At 40.8% G+C, this 17227-nt stretch overlaps 1 protein-coding gene across 2 annotated transcripts in view; it reads left to right on the top strand.

Annotated features, from left to right (window-relative positions):
- rangap1b (Ran GTPase activating protein 1b) overlaps positions 1-17227 on the top strand; it is a 56030-nt gene that overhangs the window by 15779 nt on the left and 23024 nt on the right. For both annotated transcript variants that reach the window (XM_020531303.2, XM_020531304.2), the window contains 6 exons: positions 3381-3440; positions 5128-5307; positions 8478-8612; positions 12734-12892; positions 13048-13161; positions 15752-15851. In XM_020531303.2, the coding sequence (XP_020386892.2) occupies positions 3381-3440; positions 5128-5307; positions 8478-8612; positions 12734-12892; positions 13048-13161; positions 15752-15851 (748 nt within the window). The remainder of the gene's footprint in view (positions 1-3380; positions 3441-5127; positions 5308-8477; positions 8613-12733; positions 12893-13047; positions 13162-15751; positions 15852-17227) is intronic.

The raw sequence follows: 17227 nt of genomic DNA, 5'->3' as shown, positions 1-17227 counted from the left end.
GCTGCTTGGCCTGCTGTGTTCATCCAGCTCTGCACCTTATTATCTCAGATTCTCCAGCATCTGCAGTTCCTGCTATCTCTGGCAAGGAATATATATTGTTAAGGTTAAGAAAACATCATATAGCTTGTAGCAGTTACCAATAAGGCACAGTCTCTACTGGAAGATAAAAACTGCCTGCAGATCTTTATAAAGAAATTAGGAAAGCAAAGGCTACATGAGACAACATTACAGATAGAATAAAGGAAAATCTAAATATGTTAAAAAGTAAGAGAATAGGGGGCAAGTAGGGCTCATTCGAAACCATAGAAATAATTTATTTGGATCCAGATGTGGGCACAGTCTTCAATGTATACTTTGTTCTTCACACTATTTGTCTGTCTTTTCTATTGTGAAAGACTGAAATAGTGGAAGAAATTAACATAGGGAGGGAGGAGGTTCTACTGGGGTTAGCAGCCTTAAAAGTGGATAAATCTGCAGGTCTGGGTGAGAAATATCCGGGCTGTTGAGAGGGACATATCAGGGGCTCTAGCAGTAATTTTCAAATCCTCTCTAGCCACAGTTGTGGTGCCAGAGGACTAGAATATGATTGGAGTGGGCATCTTTGTTTCTCTCCAAGGAATTCTGATATTCGGTGCTTCCTATGGCCTTTTGTTGATTATCTGGGCAGTTGGAGGAGTATTCATTGTCTTTGGAGTACAGTGCTATGTGGAACTTGGAACAACCATAAAGATGCTAAAAATGTCCTGTTTTTAAAAAAAGGAAGGATGGGTAGACCAGGAAATTACAGGCTGGTTTGAGGTTGTTGATTTGCTTGCCGAGCTGGCTTGTTCTCGTTCAGACATTTCATCACCATGCTAGGTGACATCATGTCTGAATGAGAACAAGCCAGCTCGGCGAGGAAGTCAACAACCTCATCCACAACCCAAGCTACAGATCTTGGCCAAAACTTTACAGGCTGGTCTATCTAACTATGGTGATTGGGAAGCTATCAGAATTCTGAAGGACAGAATATATCTGCACTTAGGGGCACCAGTTAATCAGATAAGTACAGCATGGAATCATTAAGGGAAGGTCATTTTGACAGATTTTGATAAATTCTCTTTAAGGAGATAGCGAGAAGTGTTGAACAGGGTAATGCATTTTAATGAAGTCTTCATGGACTTGGGAAAGGCTTTTGATAAAATATCTCATGGCAGGCCCCTGTTTAGGAAAATAATGCTGATGGCATCCAAGGCAAAGTGGTGCAATGGATTCAAAATTGGCTAAGAGGTAGGAAGCAAGGGTTGATGGTAAAGGTATGTTTCTGTGTTTACAAATGTACTTTCAATGGGGTTCTGCAGAACTTGGTTCTGGAACCCTTGCTATTTCTGGTGTATATTAATGATTTGGGCTTAAATGTAAGGGTATGATCGAGAAGTTTGACACCAAAAATTGGTCAGGTGATAAATAATGAGGTTATCAGTGAACTGGTCAACTGGGCAGAGCAGTGACAAATGGAGGAAGCAATGGCCTAGTGGTATTATCGCTGGATTATTAATCCACAGACCCAGATAACATTCTGGGGATCTGGGTTCAGATCCTGCTGTGGCAGATGGTGGAATTTGAATTCAGTAAAATATCTGGAATTAAGAATCTAATGATGACCATGATTCCATCATTGATTGTCAGAAAAACCCATCTAGTTCACTAATACCCTTTAGGGAAGGAAACTGCCATCCTTACCTGGCCTGGCCTACATGTGACTCCAGACCCACAGCAATGTGGTTGACTCTTAACTGCTCTCTGGGCAATTAGGGATGGGCAATAAATGCTGCCTAGCCAGTGACGCCCTCATCCCGTTAACAAATAATTTTAAAAATTCACTCTGGAAAAATGAGGTAATACACTTGGGGAGAGCTAGCTAGGCAATGGATTACGTTATGAATGGAAAATCAAAGCAATCCCGATGTGCTTATCCACAGATCCCTGAAGCTAGCAAGGCAGGAAGATAGCTTGTTAAAACTGCGTATGGGATACTTGGCCAGGCAGCATCAGAGGAGCAGGAAAGCTGATGTTTCGGGTTGGGACCCTTTTTCACCTGAAACGTCAGCTTTCCTGCTGCTCTGATGCCTGGCCTGCTGTGTTCCTTCAGCTCCACACTGTGTTATCTCAGACTCCAGCATCGGCAGTTCTTACTATCGCTATGGGATACTTGCCTTTATTAACTGAGGTACAAGAGCAGGGAGGATATGCTGGAACTGTATAAAACATTACTTAGGCCACAACTGGAAGACTGTGTGCAGTTCTGGTCACCACATTAAAAGTAGGATCTATCTGCACTATAGAGGGTGCAGACGAGATTTACCAGGATGCTGCTAGGGCTGGAAGGTCTCAGCTGTGAGGAAAGATTGGATTGACTGGTTTGTTTTTCTTGAAGCAGTGAAGGTTGAGAGGGGGCCTGATAGAGATATCTAAGATTGAGGTGCATCAGTAGGGTGGATAAGTAGACAGGTTTTCCATTAGTAGAGGGGTCAATACCAAGAAGCACAGATTTAAGGTAAGGGGTAGAAGGCTAAGAGAAGAGTTGAGAATTTTTTTCATCCAGGGGTTTTGGAGTCTGTAACTTGCTGCCTCGAAGCGTGGTTGAGTCAGAAAACCTGGGCATTCAAGAAGTATTTAAATATTCACTTGTGTTTAATAGCCTTTAGGGCTGTGTGTCAAAAGCCGGAAAATGGGATTGATGTAGTTGAATTTCTGTTGGCTGGCAAGGACACGGGTCAAATAGCCTCCTTCGGCTCTGTGAACTTATGAGACTGAGATCAGAATGGCCCGTCCAGCTCCTATTTTTTAAATTCTTAGTGTTTCTAGAGAACTCCCCTTTTGATTTCTTCTTATTTTTTTTCTTATGAAGAATCACGCTAATTTATAGCTGCTATCAAGAGTGAGGATAAGAATAGAAGAAATGTCTATGCAGACATCAGTCAGAACTGGTGTGCTTTAGCAGTGGCTGAGGCATCTTTTAAGAGAGCACTAGATAGATGTTTGGAACCAAGGAAGATCTAGTGAGTAAGGCAATGTGCTACACTTTGAATACTTTTATAAAAGAGCCTAGACAGAAATAATGTGCTGGATGAACTCATAGGTAATAACTATTTGTGGTGTTCTCCATCATTGAGTCAGGTGGGAACAAGTTCCACAACTTTATGGCCTTAGTGCATAAGCATGAAATTTACTGCAATTTAGTTTCAATTATCAAAGATCTAAAAAAAAATGCAGTTCACTGTTGTTAATTTCTTGCCTTACATAAAAATGATTTCAGTTTTGCTGATGGTCAATTTAAAAATAACACATTTTGTTAAATTACATCTTTTATCCTCTTTCTCACTTCCCGTCCCCCTCAGAAATGTTACTGGAGCGATATGTTCACCGGACGACTACGTTCGGAGATCCCACCTGCTCTGGTAAGGACAAATTCTATCACTTTAACTCCATGTTACAAAAATCAATAATTTTTGGAGACAGATATTTGAAAAATATTGAGCGTTTGTAACAATGGTAATGAAACATTAGGCTTGTTGTTAGAAAATGGTTGGACTACTTCCCTGAATTTGCTGACTTCTTTACAGGGAGTGTTTTCACAAATGACTATTGCTCTGTTTGCAGACTCAAATTTGCATTCTTAATGAGCAACATTGAATATAGGTTGGCTATATGCATATAGAGGGCACCACAGTCTGGCTACACATTCATGCTTCCAGTCCACTTAATGGTCACCAGTGTGTATCCCTAACTTTTTATTTTGTTTTTCCCTCCCTAACATCAGGACACTATAGACAGACAGGAGGCTGGAAGCACACAGCAAGCCAAGCAGCATCTGGAGGAAAGGAGAAATCCACGTTTTGGGTATTACCCTTCTTCAGGACGTCCTCCAGATGCTGCTTGGCTTGCTGTGTGCTTCTAGCCTCCTGTTTGTTTACCTTGGGTTCTAGCATGTGCTGTTTTTTTTTTTGATGTCTAACCAGGATACTATAGCCTGTCTTACTTTTCCTAATTCTGAGATCAGCAACTCTGCAGACCAGGTTCGAACTTCATACCTTCCTGTTGTCTTTTATTTTCATTCTACCCTTCTTGTCAAACAAGAAATGCTGCAAGACACCTTTCATTTTGATGCACAATTGAGAGAACATCACCCTGGTTGGTTAATTGGATTCTTTATTCTTCTTTCCCAATACCCCATCTGGTTCAGTTGTATTCTTTTTGAAGAAAGGCCACCCTCCCTCAGCCTATTTAAATGTAATTCATGAATCCAAAGAAATACTTTTGACTCTGAACTCCTCTCTGAAATTGCCTATTAAACTACCAAATTATTAGAAATCTCTGGTTAAGTTCATAGATGGCATCAAGAAGATGATTTGCCACTGCATTCTTGTGGGCAATTAAAAGTGTGTAATAAGTATCGGCTTTGCCAGTGATGTCAACATGATGTTAACACATTTTGAAAAGTGGGAACAGAAAAGACAGTGACCTTACTTTTGTAGATTGTTGTAAATGTATGCTTATTGTTTGCCACTTTGACTCTAATGTACTGTGCCTTGAGAGAGAGAATGGTTAAGCAGCATTTAAGTATTTTCCTTTTCTTTTGGCCTCTGCATAAATAGCAATGTAGTTTGTGTAACAATACATGCCTGCTGTTTCCCCACATTCCTCCAGTCATTTTTCTAATTTTTTTCAGAAGACTGCTGTATTGAATCTGTGTCCACTCCAGGTGGTCCATTTCAAATCATTGAACATATCAGTAACAGTAAAGTGTTCAGCTTCTTACCTGCCACACTATTGAATAAGGTCATGGCTGATCTTCTAATTCCCCCCAGCCCATGTGAATCTTTCAGGTCCTGTTCAGGATTGTTCAGTCATCAGCTAAGCCTAAGAGTGCTGTTGAACTGCCCAAGTAACAGATTACTGGTTCTGACAGGGGGTTGATGTCAGTTGTGACAGTCCATTACTGATGTTGTCACCTGGGTGAGAAAGACGACATGTTCCTTCTCCTCTTCTGACATGCCAGGCAGGTGCTCGTTGCAGTATTCATGAGAGCTTATCAGGATATCTGTATCCAATTTCTAACCTTTTTTATTTCTCACTTTTAACAAGATATCTCTGGGTGATGCACTGATGAGTGCAGGAGCTCAGCTGACACAACTGGATCTAAGTGACAATGCATTTGGACCAGATGGAGTTCGGAGCATTGAAGTCTTATTGAAGAGTCAAGTCTGTTACACATTACAGGAGCTACGTCTGAATAACTGTGGCATGGGAATCGGTGGTGGGCAGGTATTTGTTTTTGAATGTCCTGTAATTTGATCTGTGTTTACCCAATATATATGAGCAGGGGCTTGGTGGCTCTTGTGCAGTGGTAGTGTTTCTGCCTCTGAGACAAGAGTCCCAGGTACAAGTCCTATCTGTTCCAGAGATGTGTAATAACATCACTGAACAGATTAGAAAATATCTATAGGAACACGAATAGGCCACTCAAGCTCATTTAGGCCTGCTTCGCCACTCAGTTAGGTCATGGCTGATCACCCAGCTCCACGCCACTCTCTCGCACTATACCTGTTATTGTAAATAGACTCCAAAAATCTGTCCCTTTCTGTCTTGAATATGCTCAATGAGCTTCCACAGCTCTCTGGAGTAGAAAATTCCAAAGATTCACCTCCCTATGGCTGAAGAAATCCCTGCTCCTCTCGGTCTTAAAAGCCTACCCATTATCCTGGGATTATGTCCACTGATCTTAGACTCATCCGCCAGGGAAACATCAAGTAACAACCAGCCATTCTAGATCAATTTTTAGCTACACTTTACTTTCTGCTTGTTCACCAAGTCTAAATCCATAATTTTTATTTCACCCAATCCCATTTTATTTACAAATATCCTGTGTGGGACCTATCAGAAACCATCTGAAAATCCAACTGCAACTTGCCTGCTGGTTCACCTTTTTCAATTTTATGAGTAACATTCTCATTAAAAACTGCAAGTTTGTTGCATGATTTCTCTTTCATAAATCCATGTTGTCTTTTGTAAATGTACAATTATCACATTCTTTGCAATTTGTTTCTAACCTTTTCCTTGCTATTGGTGTCAAACTAACAGGTCTGTATATCCCCTTTCTTCCTCTTCCTTCCTGTTGATCGTAGTGGGATTGTATTACAGTTGCTCTCCAAGCAGCCAAGTGCCTATTTATGTATGAGCTGATGCAGTGTGTACCACCTTACCAGAGTCACTGGTTAATGATCTGCAGAAGGAATTCAGTTTTTAAAAATCCTGATCTCTACTGTAGAGGTGTTAATGACAATTATAGTGCCCATACCTGTTGCTGTGATCAGTAGTCAGACTTGGAGTTTGGGTGTTTCTCTTTCATATAATGTAGTGCATAACGTAAAGAAATGTATGCAATTTTGTTTTACTGGGGATGTCAGTGTTTACAGAGCTACTATGTTAATTCACTCCCTCATAATCCCAGAAAGTGGCTGATTTTATCTTTTAAAGTGATAAGTCAGTTAAAAATACAAATTGATACGAGATGAAATGTTGAATATTTGAGGAAAAAGCCTCTCAAAGAATAATAGAGGCAATAAGTGTGTTCTTGTCATAGTGCTGCCAGTTGTAGAGAACACATCAGGCCATGGGCATTCTCAGTTCTTTGTGAAGTTTGTCCATTATCAATAGTTGCTTCTCCCTATGATTACGCAGAGAGATTGTATAAATTAGCATTCTAAATGATGCTTCGTGGCACAGTGGTTAGCACTGCTGCCTCACAGCGCCAGGGACCCGTGTTCGATTCCAGCCTCGGGCGACTGTCTGTGTGGAGTTTGCACGTTCTCACCGTGTCTGCGTGGGTTTCCTCCCACAGTCCAAAGATGTGCAGGTTAGATGGATTGGCCATGCTAAATTGCCCGTTCAGGGAGGTGTAGATTAGGTGGGTTATAGGGGGATGGGTCTGGGTGGGATGCTCTGAGGTTCGATGTGGACTTGTTGGGCCGAAGGGCCTGTTTCCACACTGTAGGGATTCTATGATTCGGAATTTAAGTAGTAAGTGACCTAGTTACAGCATGTAGTTAGGTAACCAGACAAAGCAAGTCTGTTTGAAGTAGTTTGGTCAAGATGATTTGTACCTGTAATGTTCTGAATGATGCCTTTTCCACGTTGAACTGTCAGCACAATCTTTTTTCGACTTTCGTTTTCTTTTAATTAAGTGTTGGAGAGGGATTTTAAAAAGGAGTCTCAGTCCTGTGTTCACAACTCGGCCTTTGTACAGAGCTCTTTTTACCACACATGGGAGAAGCTAAAGACCACTCTGAATCTGGCTTTTACGTGGGGCCCAGTTGCCCTCTTAATTACAATTCAGATCGGAAGTGAGTGACACTTTCCTGTACTTTATTGGGAAAGGTATATTTGTACATACCACATTATAATCGTTACATGCAACATTGACATCAGTGTTTGCCACATCCCCTTTGACCAACACATCCAATCCTGTGAATACACGATCAATGATGGACAACTTCATGGTTCACCTTGGTTCCTCCCATCATCTCGTGATGTTTGCCAGACCCCAATCACCTGTCCTTGGGCTCTTAGAATTATTGACCACATTCCAACACCGATTGTTATGTCCCTTCCTAGGCATTTGCCAGCCACATCATATACTTATTATTAACAACTTTTTAAATTCGGTCATGCAGTTCATATCCCTTGCTGATCTTGGTACAGAAGATTAAAAAGATGTTACTTTCTACCAATTTTTATAATATTTATAATATCAGCTCTAATATAAAGTTACTTAGTTATACGTAGTCAAATCTAATACAACGTTTCTGTGACAAAGCTAACAATCTCGGGAACAGCTTCCCTCTTATCCGACTTGTGAAGCGGCAGTTGTTTATTCTCTCGGTCATAATTTTAAGTGTTTCTGCCTCTCTTGGTACTCTTATGAGTTATATTGATTACATCTTTTCGTAGTTTTAATCTTGCTGATGGAGAAAAAAAGTTTCCAAGGGTGTTTATCGAAACTAGTCTCTGCATCCAATGCTGACTGCCTTCAGAAGTTTAATTCCCCAATATCCGATAAATTTAAACTTCTATTGGTATATAAATATGTCTCTACTGTAAAATGTAGTTATAGTTATTTAAAAAGCCTCATCTTGGGTAGGTCAAGTTTTCCCTTTCTATTTCATATAAGAATTGGAAATTTCAAATCTGATGGTTTTCATCTGAGCTGCCTTGTCAGAGTCTTTCAGAGTCTCTAGTCTGATCTTATTAAGACTCTTTCATTTTGTTCTATCTGTGAAGGTCATGATTTCAGCTACATGAAATGTTTGTCAGTTTTAAAACAAAGCCCTAATAGTCATTGTCATATTCAGCCATGGGTAACTACATCATTAAGTATGCACAGATGTTTTGTAAGTTGGCTCCTCTGTGTGCTATGTGCTCTGTTTCTGTTGCAGATTCTTGCTGCTGCACTTAGTGAATGCCACCGTCTGTCAAGTGCCCTGGGAAAACCAATGGCACTGAAAGTTTTTATTGCTGGGAGGAATCGTCTGGAGAATGAAGGTGCCATTGCACTGGCTGATGCTTTTAAGGTACAGACTTGCATAAAATGGTGTGGAGGTGTTTGTGTGTTTCCTGCTGCTGTTGCCTTTGGTCAAGTGAAAATTGGACATGATGCTAGGAGCAGTCATGGAGCTTTGGGATACTGGCTCAATCCACTTGTTCTCAATTCCTGTTCAAAGGATTCCGCAATTGATGTTAGGGCACATCTCCACCGGTGGTAGTCAGGAGAGACAGCATAATGGCCTTACCTTGCCACCTTGATGTGATCCTGAGTGATTGGTACAGTTAATCAAGTGTACTTGGGGAAAACAATTGATGCTGAAGGCTTTGATCCTGCAAGGAGTTGTCTAGAGGATGAGAGTGCTGTACATTGAAAACAGAACATTCATAAGAACTCTGAGCAGGAGTAGGCCACCTGGCCCCTTGAGCCTGCCCTGCCATTGAATAAGATCATGGCTGATCTTTTTGAGACTCAGCTCCACTTACCCGCCCGCTCACCATAATCCTTAATTCCTTTACTGTTCAAAAATTTATCTAGCCTTGCCTTAAAAACATTTGGCGAGGTAGCTTCAACCGCTTCACTGGGCAGGGAATTCCACAGATTCACAACCCTTTGGGTGAAGAAGTGCCTCCTGACCTCAGTCCTACCTCTGCTTCCCTTTGTTTTGAGGCTATGCCCCCTAGTCCTAGTTTCACCTGCTGGTGGAAACAACCTCCCTGCCTCCACCTTATCTGTTCCCTTCATAATCTTATATGTCTCTATAAGATCTCCCCTCATTCTTCTGAATTCCAATGAGTATAATCCCATCCTACTCAGTCTCCTCATAATCCAACCCTCTCGACTCTGGAATCAACCGAGTGGATCTCCTGTGCACCCCCTCCAGTGCTAGTATATCCCTTCTCGAGTAAGGAGACCAAGACTGCACACAGTACTCCAGGTGTGGCCTCACCAGGACCCTATACAGCTGCAGCATAGCCTCCCTGTTTTTAAACTCCATCCCTCTAGCAATGGCAGACAAAATTCCACTTGCCTTTTTAATTACCTGCTGCACCTGCAATCCTACTTTTAGCGATTCATGCACAAGGACACCCAAGTCCCTCTGCACAGCAGCGTGCTGCAATTTTTTACCATTTAAAACATAGTCCATTTTGCTGTTATTCCTACCAAAATGGATGACCTCACGCTTATCAACATTGTACTCCATCTGCCAGACCTTTGCCCACTCACTTAGACTATCTATATCCCTCTGCAGACTTTCAGTGTCTTCTGCACACTTTGCTCTACCACTCATCTTAGTGTCATCTGCAAATTTTGACACACCACACTTAGTCCCCAACTCCAAATCATCTATGTAAATGGTAAACAATTGCGGTCCCAACACTGATCCCTGAGGCATACCTCTAGCCACTGACCGCCAACCAGGAAAACACCCATTTACCCCTACTCTTTGTTTTCTACTAGTCAACCAATCCTCTTTCCATGCCAATATATTACCTGTAATACCGTGCAACTTTATCTTACGTAGCAGCCTTTGGTGTGACGCCTTGTCAAATGCCTTCTGGAAATCCAGATACACCACATCCACAGGTTCCCCATTGTCCACCATGCAAGTAATGTCCTCAAAGAATTCCACCAAATTATTTAAACATGACCTACCCTTCATGAACCCATGCTGGGTGTTCCCAGTGGGACAATTTATATCCAGATGTCTTGCTATTTCTTCCTTAATGATAGATTCAAGCATTTTCCCCACTACTGAAGTTAAGCTAACTGGCCTAAAGTTAGCTGCTTTTTGTCTACTTCCTTTTTTAAACAGTGGCGTCACATTGGCTGTTTTCCAATCTGCGGGAACCACCCCAGAGTCCAGTGAATTTTGGTAAACAATTACTAGTGCATTTGCTATTTTCCCCCATCACCTCTTTTAGTACCCTGGGATGCATTTCATCAGGGCCAGGAGACTTGTCTACCTTTAGCCCCATTAGCTTGCCCAGCACTGCCTCCTCAGTGATAATAGTTTCTAGGTCCTCACCAGCTATAACCTTCTTGCCATCCGTTTTTGGCATGTTATTTGCGTCTTCCACTGTGAAGACCAACACAAAATAACTGTTTAATGCTTCGGCTAATTCCTCATTCCCAGTCATTAAATTGGCCTTCTCGCCCTCTAAAGGACCAGTGTTTACCTACGCCACTCTTTTACGATTTACATATTTATAGAAACTTTTGCTGTCTGTTTTTATATTCTGAGCTAGTTGACTGTCATAATCTATCTTACTTTTCTTTATAACTTTTTTTGTGGCTTTCTGTTGGCATTTAAAGATTTCCCAGTCTACTAGTTTCCCAATACTCTTAACTGCTGGATCTCAAAGATAAATCAAACTGAGTGGACCTAATGCTGACTGCTGAGGAAATCACTTTTTTTTTAATGCTACCTTCCAGTCCAATATCCTTTTAACATGGCACTTAACTTTCTGTTGTTTAACCCATCCTGTAACCACATAGGCATTGCTTCATTCAACTGACTGGGCTTCAATTTTGTTAACCAAGTTATTTGGTGGCAATTGAAATGCCTTCAGAATTTCGACACTTGCATCAGCTGCACTCCCTTTATCAACATTATTTTATTGAGTTTTTCCAAATAAATAACAGACTTTATCAGACTTAATTTGCCTTTAACACATCTGGCTGTCATTTATTACACCACGTTCTTAAAATTAGTTTTATGTTGGATTATACTGTCTAGAAATTTCTGACCACCAGTGTTAGGCTGACTGACCATAGTTACCCTGTTTACCATGTTCACTTGTTTTTAGCATGAGTAGCGTTTGGAATCCTTTAGTCCTCTGGACCCACTTGCATACGTTGTTAACAAATATTCTAGAACCCAAGCCAATGTTCTGAGGACTTGGTTTGAATCCCATAATGGCAGATAGTGACACTTGAATTCCATTTTAAAAATAAGGTCTGGACTTAAAAACCTAGTATGATGGCGACCACGTTCACTGCTGATTTGTCATAAGAATCCATCTGGTTTTCCAATGTCTTTTGGGGAAGGAAATCTGCCGTCATTACTGGATTTGACTTGTATATAACTCTAGATCCACAGCAATGTGGTTGACTCTTAACTGCCCTCTGATCAGTTACTGATGGGCAATAAATGGTGGCCTAGCCAGCGATGTCCAAGTCCCAAGAACAATTTTCTAAAAATCCAAGATTGTGGCTGAAGCCTCCACTATTTCTCCCTTCTTTTCACTCATAACTAACTTGTGTCCTCTTGAGTGCTGCCAAACGTATCAAGTAGCCATAGCACAGTTGATCCTAAAGTTGCTTTCTCTGTTTCTCTCTTTCCGTGCAATAATTTCATCTTTTCAAGTGGAGGCATTAAGTAAAACTAAACTATATTTTTAATAATTGCTGCCAGATTTTCCACAGCTGATTGCTTCCTAATGAGCCCGTAATGTGACATTCAGTATTTGTAATGGCCAGGGAATTGTAACCCCTCCCCATGACCTTTTGTTACCTTCTCTCGCCGCCTCTAATTTCCTCCTTGCTCCATTTCATTAATTCTTGTTTCAGGTTGTTTAGGTTACCCCAAGCTAAGATCGGTTTACTTGGCACAAAGCAGGAATTGATCCATAGACCAGCAGATTTCTTTCTTTGGATGAATCCCCCAGAATCAAACCGTGTAAAGTTGTCTCGTATGAAGACTGCATGTATTACCTTTATTTTCAACCACAGAGAGAGTTCTTTGCTCTTAAATCGAGGACTACTTGTGCAGATGCGTTTCTTGGTGTTAAGGGTCAGGTCAAGTATATAATAAGATAGTCTCTAGGTTCAAGTCCCACCTGCTTCAGAGGCATGTAGTAATATCTGCAGGTTGATTAGAAAATAACTGAGTTAGAGAAGAAAGGATTCAATAGTCTGGAACGCCTTTCCTTATTTCAAACTGCATTGTTGCTGTGTATCTACAAACTGATAAGCAGATTTTTTTTCTTCGTTTAAACAGTAGATTCCCATTTTATGTGGGGAGTGAAGTATTGATGATATTAAGTTAGCCACTTTACATGTTTTTCAAATTGAACATGTGTCATGACGAAGGGGGAGAAATAAGCTGAAGGAAATCAGAAGTGCGAATAAAACCTGTTTGCTTAGTCCATAGGAACTCTGGAGGAGGTACACATGACCCAAAATGGAATAAACCATCCAGGTATTACGGCTTTGGCAAAGGCGTTCACTGAAAACCAGCACCTGAGGGTCATAAACCTTAATGATAACACTTTCACAGAGAAAGGAGCAGTTGCCATGGCTGAGGTAAGAGGCTAAGGCAGGTGCTGATTTCGATTCCTCTAATGTTTACCTTTCCCTTTGAGCCAGGCTGAAGTAGGAATCTCTTGACACTGACAGCTGTTCCGTAGACTGTACTACTTAATTCGATGTTTAACTGGCATTTCCCATTGTGTTTTTAGACGCTGAAGGCACTCCATAACATCGAAGTAATAAATTTTGGGGATTGTCTAGTGCGGTCAGAAGGAGCTCTAGCTATTGCTGAAGCGGTAAAATCTGGATTGCAGAATCTCAAGGTTTGTTATAATTTTTCAGGCTCTTTTACTTATTCTCCTACTACTCACATCTCCAATCCTCATATGCACCTGCTAATGCCAATTGCTTTAGTGGATTGTTGCAAGACACTTGGCAATTCTTTACCCATTCCACTTCACCTCTTGCCCCACTATCCTCAGAGTTGCTGAACACTCTCTCTTAAATTTGATCATCTGACGTAGGTGCTGCTGTCTAGGCCAGCATCTCTTGCACATCCCTTTTTGCCCTGGAGAAAGTAGTAGTAGTGAGCTACTTTCTTGAACCTATCCTTGGGTTTTCAGAATGCAAGCAGTATGTTAGGAAGGGAGTTCTTATTTCTGGAGCCAAAGATTTGGTCACCTGTTCTTAAGCTTCCTTCTTTGTGTCAATGTCAATTTTTGTCTGATAATGCTTCTGAAATGTCGCTTTGAATGGTTTTAGTATATTAATGGTGTTATATAAATTTAGGTGATTGTTATAGAAGGTTTGGCAGATATTGCTAGTAGAAAATTGAATTGCTTGTTCATATTGAAGTTTCTTCTGATTCTAATACTTAATGTACCAATAAGGCTGAGATAGTTGTCTTATGGAGAGCTGGTTACTGAGTAAAATGAATTTTTTAAAAAGGCAGGTTGGTGGGACGTAGAATGATAACTGTGATAACACTGCTATATCTTAAGGATCTTCAGCATAGTGATTTGCTGGTGCAGGTGCTTAAAATCCAGACAGGCCCTTGTCAAGATGAGTGAAGGTGAACCACTAATGCCATTAATTGTTTAATGATTCTTAGAAAGGTATTTGCCAAATCTGGATTTCCATCCTTCAACTGGGAATTAGTGAAAACATGGACAGTAAAGAGAGAGTGAGAAAATAAAAGTGCTTCTTATCAAACTACTCCAACTATATTGAGGGGAAAATGAAACCAAGTGTTTCTTTCCCATTATAAGTTGTCTAAGCAGTCCCTTTAAAAGTTGCTGTCTGAAAGCAGTTTAATTCATGCATCTCAGTTAGAAGTTTGTGGGTTCACATTTAAGGAGGGTATTAACTGGACACACTTCAATACAATACTGCAAGTGTTGTTAGTCTTTGGAATTCTCTTTCCCTAGGTAGCAGTGGAGGCTCGTCATAAACATATATTCAGGGCTGAGTTAGACAGGTTGTTGAATGACAAAATAGTCTAGAGTTATGGGGGACAGGCAAAGTGGAGTGAAGGCCCCAAACAGATCAATCATGATATTGAATGACTTCAGTGACTAAATGACTTATTTGCGTTCCTCTCTCTTACCTTCTTCTGAAGTACGCATGCTAGGTGAAACTTCAAACCGAAACCCAAGTTGTTGAATTTAATGGGTCATATATACATTGGTATACATGTTGAAATTAAGACAAAACATTAAAAGAAAATCCACTTTTGTCAGTGCATTGAGTACATGAGTTTGGGAGGTCATGTTGCGGCTGTACAAGACATTGGTTAGGCCACTTTTGCAATACTGCGTACAGTTCTGGTCTCCCAGCTATAGGAAAGGTGTTGTGAAACTTTGAAAGGGTTCAGAGAAGATTTACAAGGATGTTGCCAGGTATGGGGGGGGTTTGAGCTCTAGGGACAGGCTGGGGCTATTTTCCCTGGAGCATCGGAGGCTGAGGAGTGACCTTTGTAGAGGTTTATAAAATCACGAGAAGCATGTATAGGATGAATAGCCAAGGACTTCCCCCTGGGAAGTATGGGGAGTCCAAAACTAGACAGCATAGATTTATGGTGAGAAGGGAAAGATTTGAAAAGGACCTAAGGGGCCACTTTTTTACGCAGAGGGTGGTGCGTGTCTGGAACAGGCTGCCAGAGGAAGTGGGTGGAGGCCAGTACAACCACAAATTTAAAAGGCACCTGGATGCGTATATGAATAGGAAGGATTTAGAGGGATATGGACCAGATTAATTTAGGATATCTGGTCAGCACAGCCGTGTTGGACTGAAGAATCAGTTTCCATACTGTGCAGGTCTATGACTCTGAGTTGATCAAGAACAAATTGGGCCAAGTCTTTAAGCCCAATTTCTGCCCTATTTGTTTGACATAGGGCATGACCAAACGTTAATGCAAATCTCACAGCCAAAATGAGACACTTCAGTCTGTTGTCCACTTATAACTTACTCATTTGCCAATCTGACTGCTTGATGTTGCCTCCTGAGCGTGCTTCTAACAATTTTCATTGCATCCAGTTGGGAGCAGAAACTTCCCTGTCTCTTCCAAATTTACAGCTAACGATGCCAATTAGTATTTTGCCAGGACTTTAAATGAGATCAGCTAAGAAGAAAGAACTGCTAACCCCTCAGACCAGAAATCATGTTGGGTCCTCACACGTCTTTTGACTCAATGCTTTTAAGCATTTTTAAAGGCATTATTACAATATTGAAGGCAGTCTGATTTGCAAGTTAGTTTTTTTCCCTGCTTTGGAGAGCTCAGTTAAGTAGAAATAACAGCCGTTTGGATCAACATGTCTGTTGTTGCTCATGTTTCCCATCTTACTTCATTTCATCTCATCGGGATGTCCTTCTATTATTTTTAATATAACTGATTAACTGGCTGTGTGTCCATAGGAACTTAACCTTTCATTTGGAGAGATCCGGAAGAATGCTGCAATCACGGTAGCTGAAGCTGTGGAACATAAATACTTGCTGGAGAAACTTGATCTAAACGGTATATCTGTGTGTGGTGTCTAATTTGTTTTTTTCAGTTTTGCACTGTTCAAATTCAGATCGGGGTGTTCGTTATTACCCACTTTGAGAACCATGATTTGAAGAGGTGGATACAAAATTTAGTTGACCATTTTCAGTCTGGTTTAAGGAGCATTTATGTTTCACCGAAAGGAACCCAAGTTTCTACACCAGTGATATTTGCAGATTTTTTTAAAGTTACCTGTTTGTAGAAATGCTTGATCCTATTGTGACACCCTAATCACTCCCAACTGAAATGCATTATTGTTGCATCAGCTAGAGATGCTGATTGCTGTGCAACGTTGGAACACTGTTTCAGAAGACAGTGGATCCAGGCTCATTAAATATTTTCAAGTTGAAAGTAGACACTTGTTAATGGGGTATCTGAGGATATCAAGGATAGATGGGAGTTTGGAATTTAGAATGTGAACTGATCACGGGTGGCAACATGGCTCAGTGGTTAGCTCTGCAGCCTCCCTGCACTAGGGACTTGGGTTTGATTCCAGCTTTGGATGACTGTCTGTGTGGAGTTTGCATATTCTCCACGTGTCGGTGTGGGTTTCCTTTGGGTTTCCTCCCACAATCCAAAGATGCACAAGTTAGGTGGAATGGCCATGCTAATAGTGTCCAGGGATGTGTAAGTTTGGTGGATTAACCACAGGAAATGCAGGCTTACAAGGATAGAGTAAGGGGTGGGTCTGGGTGGGATGCTCTTTGGAGGGTTGAAGTGGACTCAATGGACCAAATGGCTTGCTTCCACACTAGGGGTTCTATGCTTCTGAGATCAACTATGATTTTATCAAATAGTGGAGTCGTTTTGTAGGGCTGAATGACTGCCACCACCTCCTAATTTGTATGTTTGTACATTCTACTTGGCTAGTGGTTTGGTAATCCCAGTTCATCTTTCTTATACTGATTTAAGAACAAAGTTAGTTTCTTTAATCCAGTACCATTTTGCTCTTCAGAAACCTATTTAGTTTAAATATTTAAGAATGTACAAAAGTACGGGATCTGAAATCATTGCTTTAGATTGACTAGCCTGAATAACAAATGGCTTTAACTGCTTACTGACATACTTCTCTGAAGAGGTGACCATATATTATTATTGACTATTTACCTAGTTTCTTCACTGCACAAGCATTAAAGAATGTTGATTTTGTTCTGTATCTGAGAGATTCTCACAATACATTACTAAAGATCTGAAGATTATGTTTGTTGACTAAATTTTACATTAGTTTTAGGAACTTTAGTTGTCTTGTACAAGATCAAGATCTGCAGTCATACTTGAGAACTACAGTTGATCTTAGTATAACTGAGCTAAAGAGAGAACTCTCCAACGTAATCCCAGGTCCTACCTGG

Source organism: Rhincodon typus, chromosome 37, assembly GCF_021869965.1.
Source record: "Rhincodon typus isolate 14 chromosome 37, sRhiTyp1.1, whole genome shotgun sequence".
Classification (NCBI taxonomy): Eukaryota; Metazoa; Chordata; class Chondrichthyes; order Orectolobiformes; family Rhincodontidae; genus Rhincodon; species Rhincodon typus.
This window is presented reverse-complemented; position numbering and strand designations above follow the sequence as displayed.